Source organism: Cinclus cinclus, chromosome 11, assembly GCF_963662255.1.
Source record: "Cinclus cinclus chromosome 11, bCinCin1.1, whole genome shotgun sequence".
Taxonomy (NCBI): Eukaryota; Metazoa; Chordata; class Aves; order Passeriformes; family Cinclidae; genus Cinclus; species Cinclus cinclus.
Window position 1 is genome coordinate 13,746,711 of NC_085056.1, and position 24,248 is coordinate 13,770,958.

General features: G+C 40.2%; 1 protein-coding gene across 1 annotated transcript; it reads right to left on the reverse strand.

Annotated features, from left to right (window-relative positions):
• Positions 1-39: 39 nt before the first annotated feature.
• GPT2 (glutamic--pyruvic transaminase 2) lies at positions 40-23,722 on the reverse strand. Its single transcript, XM_062500129.1, has 11 exons — positions 23,396-23,722; positions 13,237-13,326; positions 11,664-11,772; positions 7,933-8,066; positions 5,755-5,998; positions 4,977-5,056; positions 4,285-4,421; positions 3,389-3,563; positions 2,458-2,613; positions 1,329-1,441; positions 40-130 (listed from the first exon to the last, which is right to left on the reverse strand). Exons 1-11 carry the CDS (start codon positions 23,720-23,722, stop codon positions 40-42), a joined length of 1,656 nt encoding a protein of 551 aa, XP_062356113.1.
• Positions 23,723-24,248: the final 526 nt, after the last annotated feature.

Genomic DNA, 24,248 nt, shown 5'->3' on the forward strand with positions numbered 1-24,248 from the left:
TGAAGGGAAGGGGATGAGGGGGGAAAAGCCACAGTAGTTTCATGCATATTTTTCAAGAAACTTTATGTGGAAGTCTTTCACTTTCTCCAGTAGGATCTTCAGCTTCTCTACTGGAGGAAGAATGGTGATTCTGAAAAATAATATTTAAAGAAATAAAAAAACGAACCCATATAATCTTCAGAACCAACTAAACTATCATATTTACACGTTTTGATTAATCTAAAGGCACAGCAAGTAACATGTTAAGTTCAACATCTTTCTCTTCTTTTGCATTTCTATTTTAATTTAACTAGACTATTAAATTAGAGCAATTTTTTTCTGTTGATTAGAATACAGGAATTCAGGAACTGTTATTTTCTTCTGAGTGGTGTAGAAGATTATCAGTAAGAAATAACTGCAACTCAGTTTCCACCGCTGGGCAGTTATGCCAAATTATACCCAGTTTTTTGAGCTTTAACAGTTGTCAGTTACAAGTATATGTTTATTTTTTCTTCAACTGAAAACTGAGTTCAGAAACATTAAAACAATGCAACATCCAATTCTGCAGGTTTTAGTCCCTTTTTCCCTTCTTCTGCATACCCTGAAACGCCATGGGGTGTGGATGCCAGCCTGTGTGCAAGACCCACAGAACACAATGGTTTTCCCACAGTGGTGCAGGAATGGACTCTAGGTTTTTCCTGGAGTTGTGTGCACCCAGGGATCTGACCCAGCTGGCTGTGTGCAGAACTGTCAAAGCTAAAGATACCCTCTGCTGTGTTGTTTCAGACTGAGCAAGACTTAATTCCCTGATAAATTCTAGCTGTCAGTGGTTTGGATGGAGCAAAGTTCTGCTTACTGGAAGCAAAAGCAACAGCTTTGGTATGAGAATATTTAGTTCAACATCTTGTTTTGGTAAAGTTATACGGTGTGTTTAAGGAGCAGATTTATAGGGAAGATACTGAATTTTTCATGCAGTTTTTCCATATGGAAATACAGTTTAACCCCCTCTTCCCCCAAAAAGAATGCAGGGCAATTTTTGTAATTCCAGACCTAACTTTAAAGTCTAAACTATTGCTACTGTTTGTATTCCTGGCGAAGGCATTTCAAATCCCAGTATGTAAAAATAGAATAAAATCATGCCAACAAGCTGTGAAAACACCCCAGAAACTTGTGTGGCTCATCTAGCAGACCAGGTCTTTGACCTTGCTGTCAGTCCACAGAAACTGTTCAGTAGAAACTGGTACAACATAAACTGAAATAAAATCCTTGTAGTTAATGAGAAGAGAAAGAACTGAGATGATACTTTGCTTACTGTTGCTGATTTGCTTTTAAACAAACAGAAACTGTACCTGAAATGGTAGGTTCCTTCTCTCTGGCCAAATCCACTTCCAGGTACAACACATATTCCAGTCTCTTCCAGAAGTTTCATGCAATAGAACATATCAGGTGCCATTTTATGAGCCTAAGGGAATAGATGCCTCGGAATTATTGAAGTCAAAATATTCCTAATACACAGAAATTCATGATTGCTTTCCCCACCCCTGAAACCTAATGTTACATGATTAGTTTGTTATTCAGTTTACTAAAGAAGATGAGGAACAATTGCTAATGGGGCAGTTCACGCTGAATTAAATAACAGTACTTCATAGAGGAACAGGGCTGAAGAACTTACACAAAAACTCACTTCAAAAGAAAGGGTTTAGGTAATTTTGTTATTCCCCTTGACTTGCTTGTAACTTTTGTCAAAAGTCTGAAAGTTGTACTTCGAAAAATCTAAGGCACTGACATTTGATAAGATTAAATTAATTTGAGAACTGTGTGTTCCAGTTCTGTTGGCAGTTACTATTTTTCCCCCCTCATCTGCTGCCTAGGAAGTCCTCTGATTAATAACTGTGAAAAGTTCTTAAATATGTACAGGTTATATACCTAATCAAATAAGCAGCTGAAAAGCAGCCCTATTTTTGTTCTCAGCTGTGCTAATAAAATTCCCTTCACAAAGTGAATAGTACAAATTAGGTTTCAGAGCTCTACTTAGGAACAGAAAGACCTATCATTTATTAACATAGGTTACTGTCCCAAAGGCAAAAAGGTGAAATTTGTAAGGAAACTCCAGCCCTCTTTCTCATTCCTGGTGAATGGGACTTCTCTGGTAAGGTCAGTAGCACACTGCCACTCACTCATGCTGGTCTCCTTAACCCAGGCACAGGCAGCAATTTGGAACTGCACAGGGCCAGCTACCTGTGGGACTTAAACACCAATGTCCTTGGGGACACTCTCAGCCTGGGAGCCTTAGCACTGGGATGAAATGATCTGTTCTGTTTTCCTCTTTTCAAATAAAGGTCATGTTGTATTTAAGATCATACCTAGCCCATGAAACACTGATTTTGTACTCCATCTCTGGAATCAAAGTTCATCATTACAAGTGGCAGGCACAGGTGAGGAGGTTAAAATGGATTGGGATAAGAATGACTGACTGACCTTTGCCTCCTCAATGGCTTTGGAAGGAATAAAGATCCGTGGGAAAGCGTACATAGCTCCTTGAAGGGGGTTGCAGTGAACTCCTGGGATCTTGTTAAACATGTCTTCTGTTAGTTTGGCTTTTTTGGCAAGATTGTTCAAAACAGATTCCTTCTCCTGTTTAAAAGCAAGGTTTTCAGTTGAACACATTTCAAGTAGCAATAAAAACACCAGGAGAAATGATGATGTTTCAAAGGGCCTTCCCCAAATGAAACACTGGTGGGGCTTTGCTGAGCTGTTAGAGCAAAACCATGTTCCAATTTCCAGTTGTGCTCTTAAAAACTGCAGCGCTAAAAGGCTTTAGGAGGGTACAATTACAGTGTTGCAGACAGACAATGACCTGCAGAAGTCTCTGTCTGTGTGCCCTCTTTTAACAGTCTTCTTCCTCAGCATCCATTCCTGGCTATTTTTAGAGACCATGTTAATTGAACCTTTGATTTGACTTGATAATGTATCTTAACACAGACTTAGCTTCATTTTTACAAGTGAGAAATTATATGTATACTTCAATATAGATTTTCATGTTGCTCAGTATATAGAGGCACGGGATATTTAAGAAAAAGATTGATTTTACAACTTTACTTAAACTTATATTCTTGTTCAGATTTTACTAACAGCAAATCTTATTTAGTAAACCTTCTGTCATATTAAACACAGGAAAAATGTTGAATTTATCAGTAAGAAAGCTGATTTGATAATGTCTTCCTAGTGTTTTGAAGTGCCATACTGAGTTAATTTTCAATACATTGCATAGTTCTGTAAATTGATGTTAATACCAGATGGTCCAAGGAGAAAGGAAAGAAAACTCTTTGGTCTCTGTGTATAATTTGAGTTCCCAGTGCTTAGGATAGGTTTGGGAAATGCACAAAAGAACAAGCATATTATTGCTGACCTTTATGAACTGTGCATAAGATTCTTCTCCAGGTACTGGAGGATTCACCACAATATCCATGGCTGCTTGTCCTGAGACTGGAGGGCAAAGGCGAACAGAAAGCAGCTTAACGAGCTGTCCTTTAATTTCTGGGTGCAAGTTTATGACCTCCATGTAACCTCCTCTGTAGCCACATCTGTGACAAAGTGAACAGAAGAGATTGGTTAACTTCATGTCTATAAATACAACAAAACAATGAAAATGACTGCAGAAGTGGAAATACAATTGATGAGAATCTCACAATAGATAAGATACAGCTTGTTGAAACAGCTGCCACACTGATAATGGTTTAAGATGGAGCTGCATGACATGTCATTAAGTCCTAGTATCAGCTGCATGACATGTCATTAAGTCCTAATATCCCATACAGAGATAAAGGTGGACATGCAGCTTCCCTGGTAGGCAAGTTAACAATTAACATGGATCTTTAATCTTCAGAACAAGAGCATATGGCTATAGCAGCATACATTTAATCAAAAAATTCACTTTCTTCCATCTCCTTCTCCCCAAAACAACCAAACCCAAACATTTGTAATATCCCAGCGATTACTGAGCTGTTCCCTTGAATGTTGGAGGCCAATTTTCCTTTATCACAGGTCCAGATTGGGACTGTAGGATTTCACCTTTGTGGGACTGAGGCATTAGGTGTCTGAAATAAATACGCTTATTATTTGGTACTTTGAAAACCACTGAGTTAATCCATTACTCTGTAATTATTTTCCTTTTCTTAATAGTCTTCAGTTAAAATTAATAGAGGATTAATTATGGTGGATTACCTTCAGGTCAGTAATATGAAAGGGCTGTCCAACCAGATTAATGAGGAAGATGAAATAAAAAAAAAACTAAATCAGACTTACTCGCCCATGTATCCCTTAGAGGTGGAGTGAAAAGAGGCCAGCTCAACATTGTTATAGTACTCGGGTCCCATCTCATACAGAATCTTTTTGAAAGAATGAAACTGGCATCCTTCAGAGTACACATTGTCCTGGTAAACCTGAACAGTCAGAAGACATTAATGTGCTCTGTTCCCCCAACTAAGGATAAAACATGGCCTTTTAGAGAGGCAGATCTGAACTGAAGAAATAGTGCTTACACTCAAAACTTAAAAGCTGTTAGAAGACACAAGGTTCTTTGTTAAGTAATAGTTACTGTAATTATACTTTTTATCTGATGTGACCACATTTAAAAGCTCAGCCTTTAGAAGAACAGTGAGCTTCTTTGTATGATTTAACCTTCACTTGTGAGTTTAAAATGATTTTCCTTCTGTTTCTTCCATTTGAAGTGGTTTGATCACCACATAGGTCTCACTGTTTCAGCACAGTTCTTCCTTGTGTCCCCTACACTTTCTCTCTAGTTCAAACCCAGATCAAGCCACCTGTTATATTGATCCTTTGATATTAACAATCTTGTATGTCTGTTCATGTTGCAATAGGATAACAGAGAGTCTGTTCCCTGTACTTAAAAAATACCAATACCACGCATGGTACAAAATTATACCTCATATGAGTACTCTTAGCTGTGCTTCTGAGAGAACAGATTATTCCATTACCTCATCAGCCAGAAGAAAAAGCTTCTCTTCCCAAGCAAAGTGTATCACATCTTCAATGCACTTTCTGTTCTGCACCTGTCCTGTAGTTTGATTTTTAAAGCAAGAAGAAAGTTAGTGGACTGTTCACATATCAATCTTTTCACCCACATTTACTCAGATTGCCAACTTTTCAAGAGGATATTCCCCTCCCTAGAAAAGTGCTACTGACCTTTAGAATTCAGTTCACTAAGTATGAAATTAAGGAGCGTTTTTGGAAGAATTGTGGTACAAGGTAACTCAGTCCATCTCAAGGAAAGGGAGCATGAGATACAGTAATCAATCAAGGACTTCTGTGTATAGCTAATCATTGTAAATGCTCACATGCATGATGGATAGGTGGGAGCTAGCTTCTCACCAATCAACCTCAACTACTCAAAAAGCTAAATTCTGAGGGAGGCTTGCCACTGAGTGCTGAGTTATTACAGTCATTGCTTCTCAGAAGCCAAGAGGCTACAGGCCATGCCAGAGGCAAGATCTTTCCTAAAGACCAAAAGTGACTGAAAGTCTGGAAAACTTCAGTGGAAGCAGGCTTCAAATGGGATCCAGTGAACTGAATCTGCTCCCTCCTTTCTGGAGTTCCACAATACTGAACATACATTTCTCAAAGTAAAGCATACTGTCCTACTTAGAGCACTGATCTCTGGAATACTGTACTTAGGATTTGCCTGCAATGTCAAATGAATGAAAAAGGAAAGAAAATGGTCTTAAAACCCCTTAATTAAACAAAATTCCTACGGACCTGTGGGATTTCCAGGGTTGATGATGCAGAGCACTTTTGGATTGCAATATGACTTAGCTTCATTCAAGGCACGGCGAAGTTCATTCACATTTAGAGCCCAGCAATTTTCTTCATCCAAATAGTAGTTCACTTGGATAGCATCCAGTTCAGAGATGGCTGCTGAGTATAAGGGATACTGGGGTATAGGAATCATCACTCCTGTTCGGGATTTGCCACCTCCTGAGATCAGGATCTTTAAAATTGCCTGGGGAAAAAGTAGGGATTAAAAAAATAAAAAAGGTCATGCACCAGAATTAATAATATACTCTGGATTAGTTACCAAACTTCCTTCCTAAAAAAGTGTAATGTTAAGATAGATTTCTGTCCTAGAAGCAGATAGTCAAAGAGAATTATTTATTTCAATTTGTTACTGGGTGAGTGAGGATGCTCTAAGCTTAATGGAATCCTCTCATGTCATAACTTCCAAAGATTGTGCCTGATCAACTGCAAAACTTAGGAAAAACATTCTGAGCATAAGGCTAGAGGGCAAGATGGAAACAGGAATATAAAGATCATTGTTTTTCTGCTGTGCCCTGTTGTAAGCAAAGAAGCTTTAGCTAGTTCTTGTTCATTGCCTTCCATTCATTTTATCTCATTAACCACAAGAGACCAATAAATAAAACCAGAAATTAGAACTGGGGCCTGTGCAGATTCTCCCTTGGAACAGAGAAATCTGTTTTACATTAGGAGCAATTATGTTTCCATTTTCAAGTAACAGAACAGACCAAAGTCTGCATGTCTTGGGATAGAAATAGAGTCATGTGTAGCTTATGCCCAGAAGATACAGGCAGAAAGGTAAAGATTGAGCTAAGGTCAATGCAGACAATTTCCTTGTACCCAATGGTTGTGTGCTGTGGAGGCTTTTCACATGAGAATTAAATAAAACGGCACACGAGGGGCAGGAAGCAGAGAGATTTTTTGCCTTTATAACCACAGGAGAACTCTGAAGTACAGGTGCAATCAAAGCAAGCATCCCTATCAGCATGTAATTGGCATCTAAACCCAAAAATACATTTTCTTGCAGCAGCAGTATCCTTTAGGTTTTTTGTGGTTCTAGTACAAAATCTGCTGTTCTGTGCCTCTCATCACATACTCAGCTGCTAAGCTAATGATTTATAATCAACATAATTTTGTACCCACCACTAGTTTAAAAATACCAAGCATCCAAAACATATAATGAGGACCAAACGCATATTTTAAAAACTCCTCAACACCCTCATTCCCCTGAGGTGTGAAACAATAGTTGTTTTATCTTTAGAAGCGCCAAAGATTGAGACTCATTGTAGTGCTGACTTTACATCAGCGGTGAAATCAAATCAGCATGGTGCAGATCAGATGTGCTGTGCTGCCATTTCTGACAAGCTGCCAGTGTCAGAAACTCCGGAGACTGGAGACCTCTGCTGCTCCTGCCGGAGCGCTGTCATTCTGAGCTCTGCCACTAGATGTCCTTTAAGAAACCACCTTCACCAACACATTGTCAAAGGCTGCCTTCGTTAAAGCCAAACTGCTGCTGTACTCTCAGTAAAACCGTCTGTGTAAAGGAGCAGTCTGATAGAGACGGGTATTCCTGTCTTAACTGAGGACCATCTCTGAACCTGGCTGGAACACAAAACCTGAACTTTTTCTCAAACAAACTAAAATACACAAACAGAAATAAATCTTTGGGATTTTCACTGGCATTGATCTGCACTAGCAGAGTTTACTTGGAAGAAGAGCTGAGACTTTTCATCTCTGAGTTAATACCCTCTTCCCTCTGCCACTGACTGATACCCTCTAATCTTCAATGTTTACGTGTCTTAACCTCTGAGAACAACTATTATTTAGTCTGAATGCACGGAATCTTCTAAATTTATGTTTATGCACCTGTAGTTAATTTCACATTACCTTTACAGAAAGGTGCAATTTAATGTATACTAAGAGACTTTGCACATGCTTCGAAGCTGGCTCCTGACATTCACACAGGGAGTTCACTGGTTTGTTCACAGTACTGGATATCCATTGAATGTGGCTTCAGTATCTGCCAGCCCAAACTCACAGGACTCTGTGAGACCAGAGGTTCAACAGGGATCTGTATTTGCAGAGGTAACTGATAAGCTACAGTTTGTACCAAGAAGGGACAGGTTTCATTTTAACACTTACAGAAATGCCATCACTTGCCCCAGTGGTGAGATAAATGTTATCTGGATCTGCAGGAACCCCTCCATCTCTTCTTTCAATATATGAAGCAACATCTTCACGGATGCAATTTATACCTTGACTGGCAGTGTAGGATCCTGTGAAAAATACAGAATGAGATGAGAATTGAGTGCAAAGTACACCAGATTTTCTGTTTGCTAGCAGAACTCCAGAGCTAGTATTGTATGGAATAGTTTGTATATGTGAACCATATTTGTATGGATCCCCAGGACAAGTTTGCTTTTTTTCCCATGGGGGAGGAAAGGGAGCTGGTTTGTTCATAGAGCAAAAGAATTAATTTGGAAGTAGACAAATACAATAAGTATCACTAAAATATAAAAATAACATACTGGATTGGTAAAAAGCATGGTTTCAATCCTAATCTGCAAGATGGAACAGCAATCCCATTTTTACTATCTTTCAGTTGCTTTCTTTATGCTGTAAGCACTCCTGAATGTAAACCAACTCCTATTAAAGTACAAAGGTAGCATGTGCAATAGAAAGCAACTTCTTTTGATCCATGATAAATATAAGGGGTTTATTTGCAACATGAAAAGAATATATCATTTTCTCCCACAGTCTGAAACTAAAAGAATCCTGAACTGCTTCTCTCCTTCCCCCACAGCATCTCCCACAACCACTTTTCAGCAGAAATGTCTAGAATCCCCCAATCTCATGTGCAGTTTAGAGTACAACTAATAATCATAAATAAAAGGAGATGTTAGATGCCTGTGTGCATCACTGCTGAGAATGTGCAGCAAATAAAGAATAAAAATAAGCCTAGGTCAAGGTGAGGAATGAATTCAAGCTATGAAACCTAAGACTGATGGTCAAAGAAGTGACAAGTGTACATCTATTTTAGAACACTGTCAGGAAGCTGCAGAATCTTCTTTGCTTGTTGGGTGAAGTGGAATAATTATGCCTGACTTAACTCTTATCTTAACTCAGTTATCTGCTAGTAGTCTGCCTGGTAGGACTTCTGTGAAAGCACGATTTAAAAAGACAAAGAACCTTTGCAAGTACTGCACAATTGCATGGGACAAAATGGTGATTCAGAGCACAAAGTTCCCTGATGTCCTAAACGTTTACTTTTACAGGACTAGAAGTTATATTGGGTCTCTACATGGGTCTTTGACCAGAGCCAGGAGGATGCTGTTAAAGGAGGAGAACAAACCTCAGTTTTCATTCTGTCTTGTCTCCACTGGGTGCTGAGTCCTACCACTCTGAGGATACACAGAATACTTAATTGCCCTGTACTCCTACACTTAATTGTACTCAGTTGATGGCTTTGACTAGAACCCGTGTGTTTGCACTGTGGGATCCAAGTAAATAAACCCAATCCAAAAAAGCTGCATATATTATGTATATTTATATAGAAGAGGGGTAAATGTCTCAAATGCCTGGAAAGATTTTCCAGTCATCCCACGAGCAAAGTAAGTGATGTCAGTAGAATCCCAGAGTGTTTGGACAAAGGAGAAGTTGAGGATACATCTGAGCCTTCATACATGGCCTGGGAGTAGTAAGACTCAAAACCATGAGTAGGGTTTTGCCAAATTAATGTTCATTGGAAGTGAGGGTTGTAGTTGATTTCCAGAGGAAAATACATTAATATTAACTTTACAATTAATACATTTAAATAGGCTGGTATCAATATGGGTGTGACACTTCAAATGGCTTTGACCATACGTAATGATTTCACCTTGGTGTTGGATTGACAAATTTGTTGAAAAATAAGGTTTTGAACACAACACAGTGGGGCCAGTTTTTAATATATTTTTTTTTCCTCCACAAGAAAGGCAATTTCTCCTTCTCAGCCATGAAGAGAACAGCAGTAAGTTGTCAGACTACCAACAAAGTGACAGGGGTGACTTTGATTCAGCTGCACGTCCCTGTGCCTCTGACTGCGTGTTTTGGGATGCTGTACAAAGGCTGATGAGCTCCAGAGGCAAAAGAAGGGGTTGATACACAGTACTGGAGACAGGGAGGGTGGAGAGGAGGCAGAAAACAGTACAGCACGTCTGCAGTGGTTTTAGTTGTCAGGAATTTAGAGGTACAGTTGTACTTAGCATAAATAACTTCAAGATTAAAAAACATTTAGACTCCCATTACTTAAAGAACCTCAATTTATCCACTAAAATTAACAGGGTGTTCGGAATTAACATCTTGTTTGCAACTGTTTCAGGCCTACTTCCTCAGAATCTATTCCTCATAATTTCTTCAGAAATTATGGGAAATGTGTGATCTTCTGAAAAATAGGAACAAATTTCTGAAATATTATGCAATATGAAATATTACTCCAACATGGGGCTGTGGTGTCCCACGCCACCATGCCCTTAAGGGGAAGGGAGCACAAGGGTCAAGACTAATTATTCTGAGAACTCCTTCCATGTCCCTGAATCTGAGAATCACTACAAAGAAAGACTGAGTCAAAATTCAAATGAATCCACAGTAACTCCTACGTGCCAACAGTACTATATGGATTTATTGTTCCAAAGTAAGACAGGAAAGGGATTCATTGAGCTAAAAGAACTTATTTTTTAAAACCTTCAGTTTTGATAAATGTATTTTTAATGGTCTACATTAAAAGACAAACCTATACAAAGAAGGTGGAAGATAAAATACATTTTGTATTAGGCTGTGTTGTTAGGAATATGCCAAGCTTGAAATATGCCTAATGCAATCACTGTTTGTTTTGTTTATTTTATTATGTTTTATTTTATTAAGTTTCACAGCACCTACTCTCAAAATATACCAGTGCAAATAGGCACTGCAATCACAAAGATTAAGAAATATGCCAATTACTGTAATAAATCCTCTGAAATATCACCGTTTGCCTACTTGAAAGAAGGTAAGTGTGCCAGATCCTTTGCTGCACTCAGCAGCTGTAGCAGTATCTGCAGAGTAGAAATTCTCATGGCATTTCCAGGTACAGGTAGGCAGCACAATCACTAGATGAAAAAGAAACTGTCTCTTCAATTTCCTTTCTACTGAATATGCAAAGTTGGTACTTATGTGGATATGATGTGTACTCTTGTAGGAACAGTGGTTGAAGAACAGAACTCTGTAGTTCTTTCAAGAGTTATTTTACCTTGGAGAAATAGAGCTTTGGCACCTTCAGTTAAAATGATCTCAGCTAGGTAAAACACTACCACCTTTCAGCAGTGTAGCTTTCCTTTTGCAGAGGATCATCACCTTGGTACCTGAGTTTCTGATACCTTAGAAAACATACTTGAACTGATGGTTCAAAATTAAGACCCAGGAGTGTGCACTGGATCAGATGAGATGGACATATATTGTTTGTTGACACCAGCATTATAGGGAGAGTGGACTCCTTGGCAGAGAAACAGCTGGAGAAGGTAAAACTGTAAGACCCTCCATCCAGTCTTAGCAGGAGACACAGGGCCCCAGATTAAGAGATGTCATACTAACAGAACAGAGCCTCATTAGTATTCTGTGCCACTTTCCTGGTACAGAAAAATCTCAGCATTGCATTTAGAGTTATGCCTAGATGTCATTGTGGCAAGGGCTACATAGATGTATAACCCTCACTTTTTCCTCTGTGACAAGTCCTGCTAAAAATTTGCACCACTGGTCACCACCCGCAGGTCACACTGCAAACCTGCCCCCACCAGCTGAAATTGAAACCACCTTTGTTGTTTCTAGCACCAACAGGAGCAACTGGAACAGAGCCTTACCTAAGCTGTTTCCTCCACAGCCCTGCAAGATCCGCCTGGCGCGCTTCTTGGCATCTTCTGGAAAGCTCGGGCTGTCCAACAGGTTTGGGTATGTACACAGGGCCACCACCTGCAGTGCCAAGAAAATTCCAATTAGCCACTTTTCAATGGGTATTTTAAATTGATGATATGATGTTAACTTCCCTTGGAAATGAAGATCACCAGTACTGGCTAATTTAAAACACAGGTTATTGATGAGTTTGCAGTTGTTTTTTTTATGGGTTGTGCTCACAGAAGAGAAAAAAATCTTATCAGGTTACAAGTTACGATGATACAAACAGTTCTAGAATTATTAACTATTTGTATTACAGACAGTGAAGATTCCAGGTGAGCTAAGCATAGTGCAAATACAGTAAAGCACAGTTATTTACTCCTATGTTATCTCCAAGCAGCTCTATCCTCCACTCTTTGTGTATTACTAGCCCACTTTTACTGGCAAGAAATCAAGACCCTCAATATGGAGCAGAACTGAGAAATACAATCAAATTTTGAAGCCATAGTGGCATGTTCTAATGATCCTTCCCCAAAATAACTTCTAGTTCTTACTGATTTGAATTCATGTGAAATATTTAATTAAAAAAAAGAAGTGGTGATATAGAACATAGTAAAAGTAGAAACACAACCCAGCAGAATTAAGTTAATAAAAGAATGTAAACATGAAGAATTGAGAGGTCTCTCCTGAGATCATCTTAATTTATTCCAGTCTCATTTTTATTGTTACATGGTGCAATATCAATAGGCTGTTGTCATCTTGTGGGACAATGAGAATGAATTAATCCATGTGTGCACACAGTCATGGGGAGAAATTATTTCCTTTTTTTATTTAATAACATTGGAATAACATGTACTACATTTGAATAATTTATAAGAAGCTCAGGTCTCCTTAGTTTGCTGCATAGCTCAATTTTATAATCTCATCACCTGGATCCTCAGTTTGATAAGGCTTTAGTTTGTCCTAGAACTCTGAATTTACATTATTATAGACGGACTTTACATGAGGGTGTGAGGGATGCTCAGTAAATGAGATAATACTCATTTTAACCTTATTTGTGTTTTAGGAATAATATACAAATATTAATTCCATTGTAATCTTTCCTGAAAGTTAACCTACCAATTAGCTTGCCCAGAGGTAAAATGTGCAAAATGAGATACAGTACAAGCAGTTGAACCCAGCTACGTGCAGATTTCAAAGTATTCTCTCAGATGAAGAAAGGCATTTGTTTTTTTCGTTAAAGAGAACCACTTCCTATTTTGAAGAACATTATTGACAATGAATGTGCTGACTGATAACATAGAAGTGGCAGGAAAAAGTATGGGTGGGGAATGATATGGAAACTAAGGAATGCTACCGTGTTAAAAGAGGACAATCAGCAAACAATGGGACTTCAGCTCAAAAATGAACATTTTAATTCTTTACAAAAGAACTATTTTAAGTCTAATTGCATCTAGGGGATCATTTATACTAATACCTAGATCAGACAGCTTTAAGGGGCTCTAATAAAAAATGAATAATAATATTTTATAGTAGTCTTACCTGACGGAGGAAGGTGATTGGTCTCTGTCCCATTGCATGTGCATCTCCAATGTTGGCTTTAATCACTTCAGTAAAAGGTTTTTTGATTCCCTAGAAAGGGATCATTCAGAGTGTTTTGTTAGGGCCGAAGTAGAAGATTCTTGTTTAGTATCTGTCATGTGCCTCATGTCAGAACAGCTACAGTGTTTAATGTAAAGCTTAATGCGTTTCTTATACAATACTGCCAGTAAATCTTAAATGGTTTACAGAAATTGTGTTGACTGTGACACATTTTTAATGATAAGCTGGCTTTTATTTTTCTGCTAGCTGCAAGTAAGTGACTGACTTGGCTGGAAACTACACACTGAAGTAGAAAAGATGAAAAAAAGGCCTTTTGAATAGTTAGGATTAGAGCAACTTCTTTGAGATACCTAAGGGAGGGATAGATCAGTCAAGAAGCTAAAAAGACTTGAGGATATTTGAGAAACCACCAACAAAAGAAACCTCAAGACCTTTAGGTCTTTTAGAGTAAAAACAGTAAAGATACTCCTCATTTATTTTATACTTAGATTAAGTATTCCTTGTATGATGACCCCACTTTTTCATGTAGAGGTCTTTCACAAAATATATCATAGTGAAGCTCTGTATGATAAACAGAAGAAGTGCTAAATAATCACCACAGATATTTAACAGCTTCTGAGCCTCCAAAATCTGAACAGCCAGCCATTTTTCCTGTGAGAAATTGAATACAACATGAGAACACAGGGAAAGAAGTTAATGAACAGTCACAGCTCTTTAAAAACCAAAATAAAATAAGGGCATAAAAAAGGCAAGGAACTGACGTGGTTGAAAAAACCACCGGTGGTTTAAATAAAAAAGATTAACTGAAAGTAAAGGCCAACATTACAAGATGAATAAGTGAGAGAGGCAATGATAAATTTAGAGTTGTTCTAATGCATATTTCAGAGAAAGTAGGGAGGCATCCTAACAGTGACAGAATTGTCATGTGGACTAAGGAACTGCAAAATCAGACTGATTAATTTTCTGCAGAAAATTACCTATAACAATTTGCTCTGGGTGTGGACTCAGAAAGCCTCTTCCTGATCCATGTATTTACAGCCAATTACTGGATTTGGATATAGAATATGTGGCTGGCAAGCCTTAACTAATTTTTGCTTTTTCACCATGGACTATGGTGTTGTATTTCAATGAAAGACCAGAAGCCAGATGTGCAAATAGCAATAATACAGGTTATCACCAGGGATACAGATTCCCAGCTATGCCAAGATCTGGAGGTTTAAGGCTGCACAATCCCCACTACCCCACTGGATGGATCCAGTCCATCCTATATCTGAGAGCCTTTGCGTTTGTTTTTGTTTGTTTGTGTTTTTTTTAATAAAATTAAATATGTAGTTAGAAATGGAAATGGCACTGGGACCAGACAATTGGGCTTACACGATCCTGATTGAAAAGGGTCAATTTTATATGGCCTTTCATTTAGCAACAACTGACAAAAAAAAAAGCTCACTTAAAAAAATTGAAAGTGACACACTGAGTCCATCAAGTCATTTGCTTTTATGCTTGTTGATCTAAGTGTGCCCCCAAACCAAGAGCAGCATTTCAGCTTTAAATAAAGACTTAGAAATGGGGATGCCATATAGACATTACACTTATCTGAGACTGAAGCTTAGTAATTTATGAGTAATGTAAACAGCTAAAAATGTGTTCTCTTCAAGCTATCTGGGGTCCACTGACAGCACAACACTGTCTCATTCTAATTACAAATAAATTGGAAGAGAAGGCTGTATGTAGAAGAAGAACAAATTCCATTTGCTTGAAATAAATAAAAATTCCCACATGTTTTGGTTGCATTTTGTCCTTACAGAAAATTGAATCTGTTCACTAGATCTGCAAAGTAATACAAATCTGTTAAGGAATATGGATGATACTTTCTTTGCCTTAAGTTAGGCAGTCTGAAAACACAGCAACATGAAATAGAAATATTCTGATTTTTCAGATTAAAATCAAAACAAACCAACTCCCTAATAATAGAAATACATTAGACTAACTAGATTTTTTTGCTCACAATTACTATTGTGTTCAGCAATAGAAAATAGCTGCTTCTTTTGTTGGTGAAATGTTGAAAGGTACCTGGCATTTCATAATGTACTTTTGGAGTTTTTATAGTGGCACAGCTTTTAAAACAAAGGTAACAGACCTTTTCGGTACCTATGTCAGGTTTATCATAAATAATGTACTTTATTAGCATTGATGCCATTTATATCTTTACTAGGGCTAAACTCAGTGTTTTTGCCATCACTGCAAGTACAGAATCATCACCTACACCACAAACTCCACACTTTCTTTGCTTCTCAAATGATGGATCTGGAACAAATAGCAAACCATACACAATAGTTGTCTCATCATAAAATCTTGTTAGAGAAGGAATGCTGCATTTTCTGTGTGGTACACACAATTCCTACATGGGCTTAAAGGCCCATGGTTCACTTGACTAATTTGTATTTCTTGGTCTCAGCTACAAGAACTGTTTTTTTTTTGTCTTTTAAAATATAAATGCTTTTAAATAACTGGAGCCTTTTCCTCCCCTGACAACGAGTTAATATCAGCAATTCTTCAGAACCGTCTTCATGAGACTTGCTACATCCTCTCCTAGGGAAATCTATGCAAAAATTGCTATGTCCACTTAGTATTTTTCTATTACTTGATTTCCAGTCTCTCTATGGAAAAAAAAAAAAGCATCGGAAGTTGTTCAGATTTAGTTTAGAACAAAAAGTTCTAAACAAGTTCTTAAAAAAAATCTAAAAATGTTCTTTAGAACCAAAAGTTTCATCTTACTGTTTCAAAAAGAAGGAACAGAAAACAACAACAGGCAAGAACAAGTGTTGAATGTTAATGGGTCAAAGTCTCAAAGCAGGGATATCAGAAGCTGGCAGCAAGAGAAGTCTTGACTGTGCCTGTGCAGATGGGTTCAAGGCAGAATTCTGTTCAGATCCTTCAGACAGAGCAGCATCAGTCATGGCTACTTGTGTCAAGGTTTCTCCTATGGTGATGGGTATGGGTATCCAAGGGGAGGGTTATGCCAAATACTTTTTGGAAGGTCTGTGGAAAGATCTGTATGAAAGGAGAAAATGTGACTATGATGTTGATAACCTCAATATCAAATTATAGAGCAGCAGGAAAAGGGGCTACAACAGGTCATAGATTTATTTCACTGCAGAAGGCTAAGCAGTCTTTCACCATGTCAGCAGCACACCTGAGCCAAGTTATGTCCCTGCAAACCAAGGAGGCAACACAGGGGCAGCAGGAACTGGGCCCCTGGAGTTGTTTTGTTCTCCTCCAGGGATCCCCCGACACACTTGCCTGTGTCTCATCCCCTCCCTCTCCCTGGGTGCAGGCAGGCTTGCAAAGTGTGCTCCAGAGGCAGCCAGGCTGGATTGAAGCAGGCACAGCTTTGCAAAAGGGAAGCTTGCCTAACAGGAGCTCTAATAACAAACTCATGAGCAGCAAGTTCCAGATTGATTGTCCTGCCTTGTGAAGAGGGCATAAACCACATCAAGGGCACAGCAATGGCCAGCCCTACAAAAGAAGCTCTGCTCCAGCCTCCTGCCTTTGGCGGCACCTCACACTGTGCTCATAACGTGATTCAGCTTCAGCTCAGAACAAAGCCAGGCTCCTGCCACTCTTCTGACAATGTTAGCAAACAGAATCTTCTTTTTTAAAGCTGTAGAAGCCATCTTTCACTTCCACATGTAAGAAGAGAAAATATGAAAATGTACTTTCTTTTAGTAGCCATCTTCTGGAAAATGAAAGGATTTTAATAGAATCCTTTTAATAGAATAAAAGAATTTTCCAGGATTTGGAATATGCTCTTTTGAAGTTACTTCGTTCAACAGTTACTTATGTCTCTCTGCTCTTTTTAGAGGAAATTAATCTTTTAAGAAACCTGATGAAACCTGAAGCAAGCCAGACACAAATATTCTAACAACTGTATCTAAATACCACACAAAGTTGGGAGAAGGGATTTTTATACATGAACTAGAATACATTGGTGCAAAGTCAGTACAAACCTTCATGCAGTTAACCAGGTTTGGAGAAGTTTCCTCTTCCCCTAGACATCCCCAGAGCCTCAGGAAGCCCATCAGGAAAGGAGAACAGTATGAAATGATGAGCTGTCTCTCAAGGAGAGAGTCATGATGCAAGAAGTCAGGGAGAAATTACTTGGTCAAAGAAGCAATGTGATGCCAGAACATACACCACCCCAAAGAACTACCATGAGGGAAATGCCCTGCCAGGACTTGCTTTGTCTCTTAGGAGTTTTAGTGTACCTGCAAAGGTACCATCTGACAGTGCTGGCAAACTGCAAAAAATCACTGTGCCCAGAAAGAGCAAGGAAGGGTGCAAACTGACCTGACACTGTCTTTGTTAAATCTTCAGCAAATTTCAAAGGAAAACCATCAGTCTGGAGAGAGCATGTGTGGATTTGGGAATGGCAATAGGAAATAACTGAAAAGAGTTATTGAAGAGGCCACAAAAATCTGAGCTGTCTTTAATCCCAGAAGAGAGCCTTGGTATTACAGCTATTTCTGAATTTCAGAATTTGCCTGTTCCTGGCTTCTCCGGATTGTTTCATTTTCATCACCACTGCTTTGTGCCTCCAGTTAATTATCAGGCAGTAACATCACACTGTGGAACACTGTACTATTTCCTTGAGACTGCTTCTGCTGTGACTTGCACAAACAAGCTATACAATCAGAGCTGGCAAACCCAAACATTTCAGCATAGCTGAGATCTATTCTGTAGCAGCCAAGTTGCTTGCTTGCTTTTTTCTCTCCTGCTCTCGAGAGGCCAAGAAACCACTGCCCAGAGGCCCTTAACTAATAGAGACCTGAAGACCTGAATTAGCATTCCAATCTTTTTATTAAAAAAGTTCACAGCAGAAAAATAAACCTGACCTGCTTACCATGGAGTAAGGCTTTGAGTTTGTATTATGCTTGTGTAATTCAAGCTGACATGAGCTGTTTTGGGGAGGAAGGAGAAGGCAAATTCTGGATTTTGACTTAAAATGGCAGTGATGACTTGCCTGCCCCCTCATATCACATGAGAAAATCGGTGGGGCTGACCATTAATTGGCAGATCTGCTTCAGAGATTACAGAATTTGAGGACTTGTCCTCAAGTTACTTTTGCCTGACACATTGATCAAAGTGGATTTGCATTCAGAATTTTTGCCTATATAGATAAAGCACTAGATTTCATAACAGAATTAAATTACAGAATTAAAATAATGCTCATTAGAAAGTGATTAGACATTAAGACCATCTTAACTTGAAGAGTTATTGGAAAAGATCTATTTTAGAATAAATTTTGCTAATGTGTTCAATCAGAAATAGAAAAAACTGGATTCTGTGGGTTGTGAGCTTCAGAACACATGATTTTGATAATTGTACTCTTGAAAGCAGGTTTCTTTCACCTTAATCGGCAGGAGCTTTTTGCCCTCTTAAAAACCATGAGTTTTACTACAGATTCACTTATGTATGCAACATGTACAGGCAACTGAGGAACAACAGTTCTGTCTTAATGAGGTCAGATGCTCTTGCCTGGAAGATACTTTCTTCATGTGCACACAGTCACGTATTCAAAGCAGAAAATTATAGGATGGTAATTTAAGCTTAACATCTTTCATTACTGGGTGTACCAGTCAATCTTGTATCTTTTTCTTGGCATGTTAAATTATATTTCTGCATGTCATTGTCTAAATTGTGTTTTATCTTTCCAAAACTCCCAGAGACACAGTCAACTCACATTTACAATTAAGACTGGATTCTAAGTCAGATTTTTTCTGTTCAGTTTAAAAGCCTAATGAATTAGTGAGGGGGGAAAAAAGACCTCTACAGTATTTTAACCAAAATACTTTAGCAGAAGCTGCCTGAGATTTCAGCTACCAAAGTAGAAGGATTTTGGTAGTTTTATTGTCTAAACAGCAATGTAGGGAGTGAACAAGTGGCTTGAATAAACATGAAACAGGAACCTATTTGCAATAGTTATGCAAATGAAAAGCGTGGGCACAGGAGTTGAATGTACAACCCTTTCACTGTAATGGCAAAAGAAAAATAAGGGCTTCAGTGTATAGAAACTGTACAATGCCACTGAAGGCCCATGGCTCCAGGCCCAGGGTTGGGATGTGTTACCCACCTGTGCTATCTGAAGGAACTTCCTACATGCTACCAATATATCCCTGCACACCATCCCTTTCCCCCTCTCCACCCTACAATTCTCTTTCAGTAGCTTGAAAGTTTGGAAGGACCTTGTGTGCCTTCCATTGAGCCAGGCACTGCTTCCAGTGTTACCTGAGCTGACTTGTGGATCCTGAAATGCTGTTTAATATGCACACACTTTGCAAAGGAGATGTAAGGCAACTTAATCTAACACAGGACTTGACATGATGTAAAACCCAATCAGGAGCTGGGGAGAAAAGGAGAGTATAAGGGAAATGTCAGAGTAACAGATATGAAGAGATTTTTCCATAACAAGGTCAGTTAAAATTAGCATGAATACAAGGCAACAAATCAGGTATGTGTCCTGCCTGGGTTAAGTTTTAAGTTAGCTTGTTATTACTGATTAGGTAAAGAGAAGGGCTCTTCTCAGAGATTGCATTATTCTTGCATTGAATTTGTATTCAGGAGCAATTTTCTAGTCTGAAATGTAGTTAAAGTCAATACTTGATATCATGGCCATCTGTTGGCAAGTCTACAAAAAGGGGATAGAAAAAGGTCTTACTTGATTGAGTTCTATTTAGGGTGTAACCATTTATTAAAATACGCCTGTGCCCTAGCTTGCTTTAAAAAGTTGCCAGAAACACCAACGAAAATGGTTGGAATCAGTTCTTTCTGTCATTTTAGTAAGCCAGAATCAGCTGATTGCTACCAATAGCAAAGAGGAAGAGAAAAAGGATTTTTGCTTTTGAAGCATGACACAATTTCAAAATTATGAAAAAAAGGTTCAGGAAGGTAATTCAATCACTGATTTTGCATGAAGATTTTCATCTTGAAAGCCTTAATGTAGATCAAACCCCTGATTTTCCACCTAGATGAATACAGGTCACAAGCCAACAAAACTTGTGAAATCCAGGTACAGCACGCCCCACCTGAATTGGGCAATCAATCTTAATCTGCTTTGATTGAGTATTTTACTTGTCACTTACATTGGCTTACTCCCAGGCACACGAGCTAAAACTAATGCCTCACTTTTATTTATTCTTTTAAGGGATATCCCTTCAGTTTTCCAGTCAGAGACTTCTTGAGTAACATTGAGTCCTCATTTCTGTGTGCACTGTGGAGTTACAGCTCCTGTTGTGATCATTTGCAGTGAATATAGAGAAGCAGCAAGTGCCAGAGAAAATAACAGAGGAGCTGCTCTTTGGGATCTGAGACAGCAGAACAAACCTCAAGGAAGATGAAAGCTTACACTGTGCAAACAGCTTCAAGTAGCTGTTTTACAGTCTCCATAACAGCTGTATGAGTTACACAAGTATGAAGAGTAACCAAATGGAACCAAGTTTAATCATGAGAGCCTCTATCGCATCTGATTAGACAATGACTGCATTTAGGGTGCTTTTAGTTTAGAAACAAATTACCTAAAGGCATCTGGGCAGAACAGGATTAATGCAGATTTACTGCCATTGCTTCACCCCTGCCTGTTCTTGTTACTCCCAGCCACTGCAGGGCTTCTAGCTCATAGTGGGGAGCCTGAGCTTTCCTGCCTGTGCAAAGCTCCTTCCCCATCAGATGTAGAAGAGTTGTTATGGGGCAATTCTTGCTGTTAGTGAAGAGTGGCTGTGGATCTAAAGATGCTGTGGGACATGCCTTTCCTCTGTCGACCACTTCAGCCTCTTCCCTTTATCCAGCAGTGTTAATTCTGCTGGCAATGCTTGGCCTGACTCTGTGAGCTAGAGATTGAGAGAGATGGAAAAAGCTGTACAACTTAATAAAAAGGAAGCAAAGAAGTGCCACTGACGTGAGAGCACACAGAATTAAATTTCAGACACACACATGCACAAAAAATAGACAATTAGATAACCTATAATATTTCACTTATAAGGAACCTAGGTATTACTCAACACTGTATACTTTAGCAGACAGCTTGACTAAACAAGAGAATGAATAACAGCATTTCTATTGGAAAAGCAAAGACAAGTAAGTAACTTGAGAAATGTGGAAGCAAGTAAAGTATTTGTACTTAAGTTGATTAGTGTTCTCTGCAGATACACTCAACTTTTGCAATAATTTTGTCCTCTTTCCCTGCCAGCTGGGAGGTTTGTTTGCTTTACCTGTGTTAAAGCATAGTCACCTCTAGGAATGCTGGTAGCCATTATCAATAGCAAACATTATTTCATGAGACTGGTTCCAGGAAAAAAAAAATAAATGGAAAATGCCACATAAGTAGGCACAACACAAAACTGACATAAGAATCTTTTAATAAAATGATTGACAATGATTTGCTGTTATATTTATTCAAAAGTGCACTGTAAATTATTCTCTCTGCTAGTGATTCAGCTGGTAACTGGAGTAAGCAGGAGAGCTGGGAGGAGTTCACGAAGGGTTTTTTATATTTGTTTTGTCAAGTAATGTCTCCTGCCCTGTGATGTTAACTTGAAAACAAATATACTTAGTGAGAACACTGGAAGATTTTATACTCTGGAAAATGCATCCACTAGGGAACCTAGTTGCATAAATGCAATGACACCTTTATAAACAAGTTTTAAGGCAAAAATCAAAACAGATATTCCAAAATTAATCCTACATCACCACTCTGGAGTTTTAAAGTGAAATTATTAAAAAAATAAAAAACAATTAAAAATAAGCTGTTTGTAATAATTATTGAGTTAGACATAAATAGTTGATGCATATACTACAGTGAACTAAAAACATGCTTCACCGTTTAAAACAAGGGGAACCAAGTAACATGAAGACCTGAGAATTAATCTCTTATGGTTATAACTGCTGTAACACTTTTTTGTTCAAAGCACTTTACATGAACTAATGAAAATGGTCTTGCAGTACCTGTAATAAGATATTAGAAAGACTCTCTAAAGCAGTGATAGCAGTGAATAACATCTAAAATTACAGAAAAACTACTCTGCCAGATGCTTTATTCAAAAAAAAATGAGTCCTTGTGATGAGAGGGGGAGTTGTGGTTTGAACAGTAGAAGCAAAAAGCCATGTCTGTATTGCTAAGGGTTTTCAATATTTTATTCAATACTCAAGGAATAAGAAGGAAATATGAAGAAGCAAATAACAAGCATTGACTGATTTGGATGCTTTATTTAGCACATACTGGCCCAGACCCTTAGGAGCTGCTTTATTATCTGATCTGCCACAGAGTACCAACCACCTACAACTTTGGGCAGTTACTGAGTGTTTGTGCTCTGCAGGTTGGTCCTCGGGCACCTCAACTTCTGCAACTGAAAAAAAGGGAGCACATTATCTGAGATCTCCTTGGCCGACCCAGAGCAGCGCTGGGTGAGGCTGCGGAGCAGTGCCTGGGAGAGCCGGGCCAGCTCACCTGGCAGGAGCCCGGTGCCTCCCTGCCCCGGCCAAGGCAGTATCTCTAAAATCCTCATGAACAACTGAAACGCTCTATCAGTATGACGAAAGCTGGTCACTCACCCCCTTGTATAACACAAAGGACACGGGATTGCAGCAAAGGGTCAAAGTGGCCGGAGAAATGTAAACCCTGCTTTATGGGGGTGTCCCGTATCTGCCTTAGGCAGCCAGTGACAGCACATAAACAGTAGCCGGCCCGCGGGTTCCTTTGTTCCGTGCCTCTGCAGCCTCCCGTGGGAAGGGGCAGGGGCGGGAGGCGCAGAGCGCGTCCGGCCACGGCTCGGGCCAGCACAGGGATGGGGAAAAAGGCTGCTGTGCTCCCAGAGTTTTTAACTTGGTAAGAGGCACTGCAGCGGCACTCGTGCTGCCTCCCGCTTTCCCGAGGCTTCCACAGGGTCACGTCTCAGCCCCGCGGGGTGTCACGTCCCCGCCGAGCCCCGCGACATCCCAGCCAGGAGCGGCGGCGGAGGAGCGGCCGGGGCAGAGCCGGGTCGGCTGCGAGGAGCGCGCCCTGCCCTGCCCTGCCCCACCCCGCCCCGCCCCGCCGCCCCTGCCTCACCTTCCGCAGCTCCTTCTCGATCTCCCCGGCTTTCAGAACGATGGGGCCGCGCACCGCGTATTCCACCGCCTTCACTTGCGGGTTCATTGACTCCAGCGTCAGGATCTTCTCCCTGCTCGCCTTCTCGTTGATTTTCACGGCGGAGGCCTTGGCAGCGCTGCTCCAGCGCACCGTCCCCTCCGGCCGGGGACCCCGCGGCTGGCGGCCGGCCGCCAGCGAAGCGGCGCAGCGCAGAGCCATGTCCGTCCTTCCGCCCCGGCTGCCCCCCGGCCCGCGGCCGCACAGCCTTGCCGCAGCTTGCCTGGCAACCAAGACAAACCGATGCATGGTCGTTCCCAAAGCCAGATTAAGGATACGAGTGCTGAGGATCGGTGTGTTTTGTAGTCGGAACCGGGCGCTAGTCAGATGCACGCGAGCAGGAGGTGCAGTCAGGAGAAATGCCGAAGAGCTGGCACAGTTACACGTACGCGCTCGATCCTCTCATGTCCAGATCCCGCAAACTTAATTGCAATGGATACAACAGATCTTGCAGTGTTGCGATGCCACCGCGGGAGCACTAAATCCCACCATTGCATCCGAACAGCGCTAGCAGCCCTCTGGCCCCGACAGAAGTGCCCGCGCTAGTGCTCTGGAAGAGTCCCGGGCAAACCCATCCTTCTCCCAGCCGGCGCTGGCCCCGGCCCCGGGGCGTGCTAAGGTGTGATTGCACCAGCCGCGCTGCGGGCGCGCTGCCTGGCGGGGGCTGTAGTCCCGGCTGCGCCTGCCCACGGCATCAGGTGATGGGCAGGGAACTACCGCACCCAGAGGCCTCCCCGGGCCGCTCCCGCATTGTCTGCAGGGCGGGGCGCGCTGC

Bases quoted from the DNA above. Each gene is read 5' to 3' on its own strand.
- GPT2 (XM_062500129.1), bottom strand. From the start codon at position 23,722: ATGCATCGGTTTGTCTTGGTTGCCAGGCAAGCTGCGGCAAGGCTGTGC. The intron at 5,057-5,754 runs GTCCGTAGGAAT...ATCAAACTACAG, and splicing joins CAACCCTGGAAATCCCACAG to GACAGGTGCAGAACAGAAAG. The intron at 2,614-3,388 runs GTCAGCAATAAT...GCTTTTAAACAG, and splicing joins CTTATGCACAGTTCATAAAG to GAGAAGGAATCTGTTTTGAA.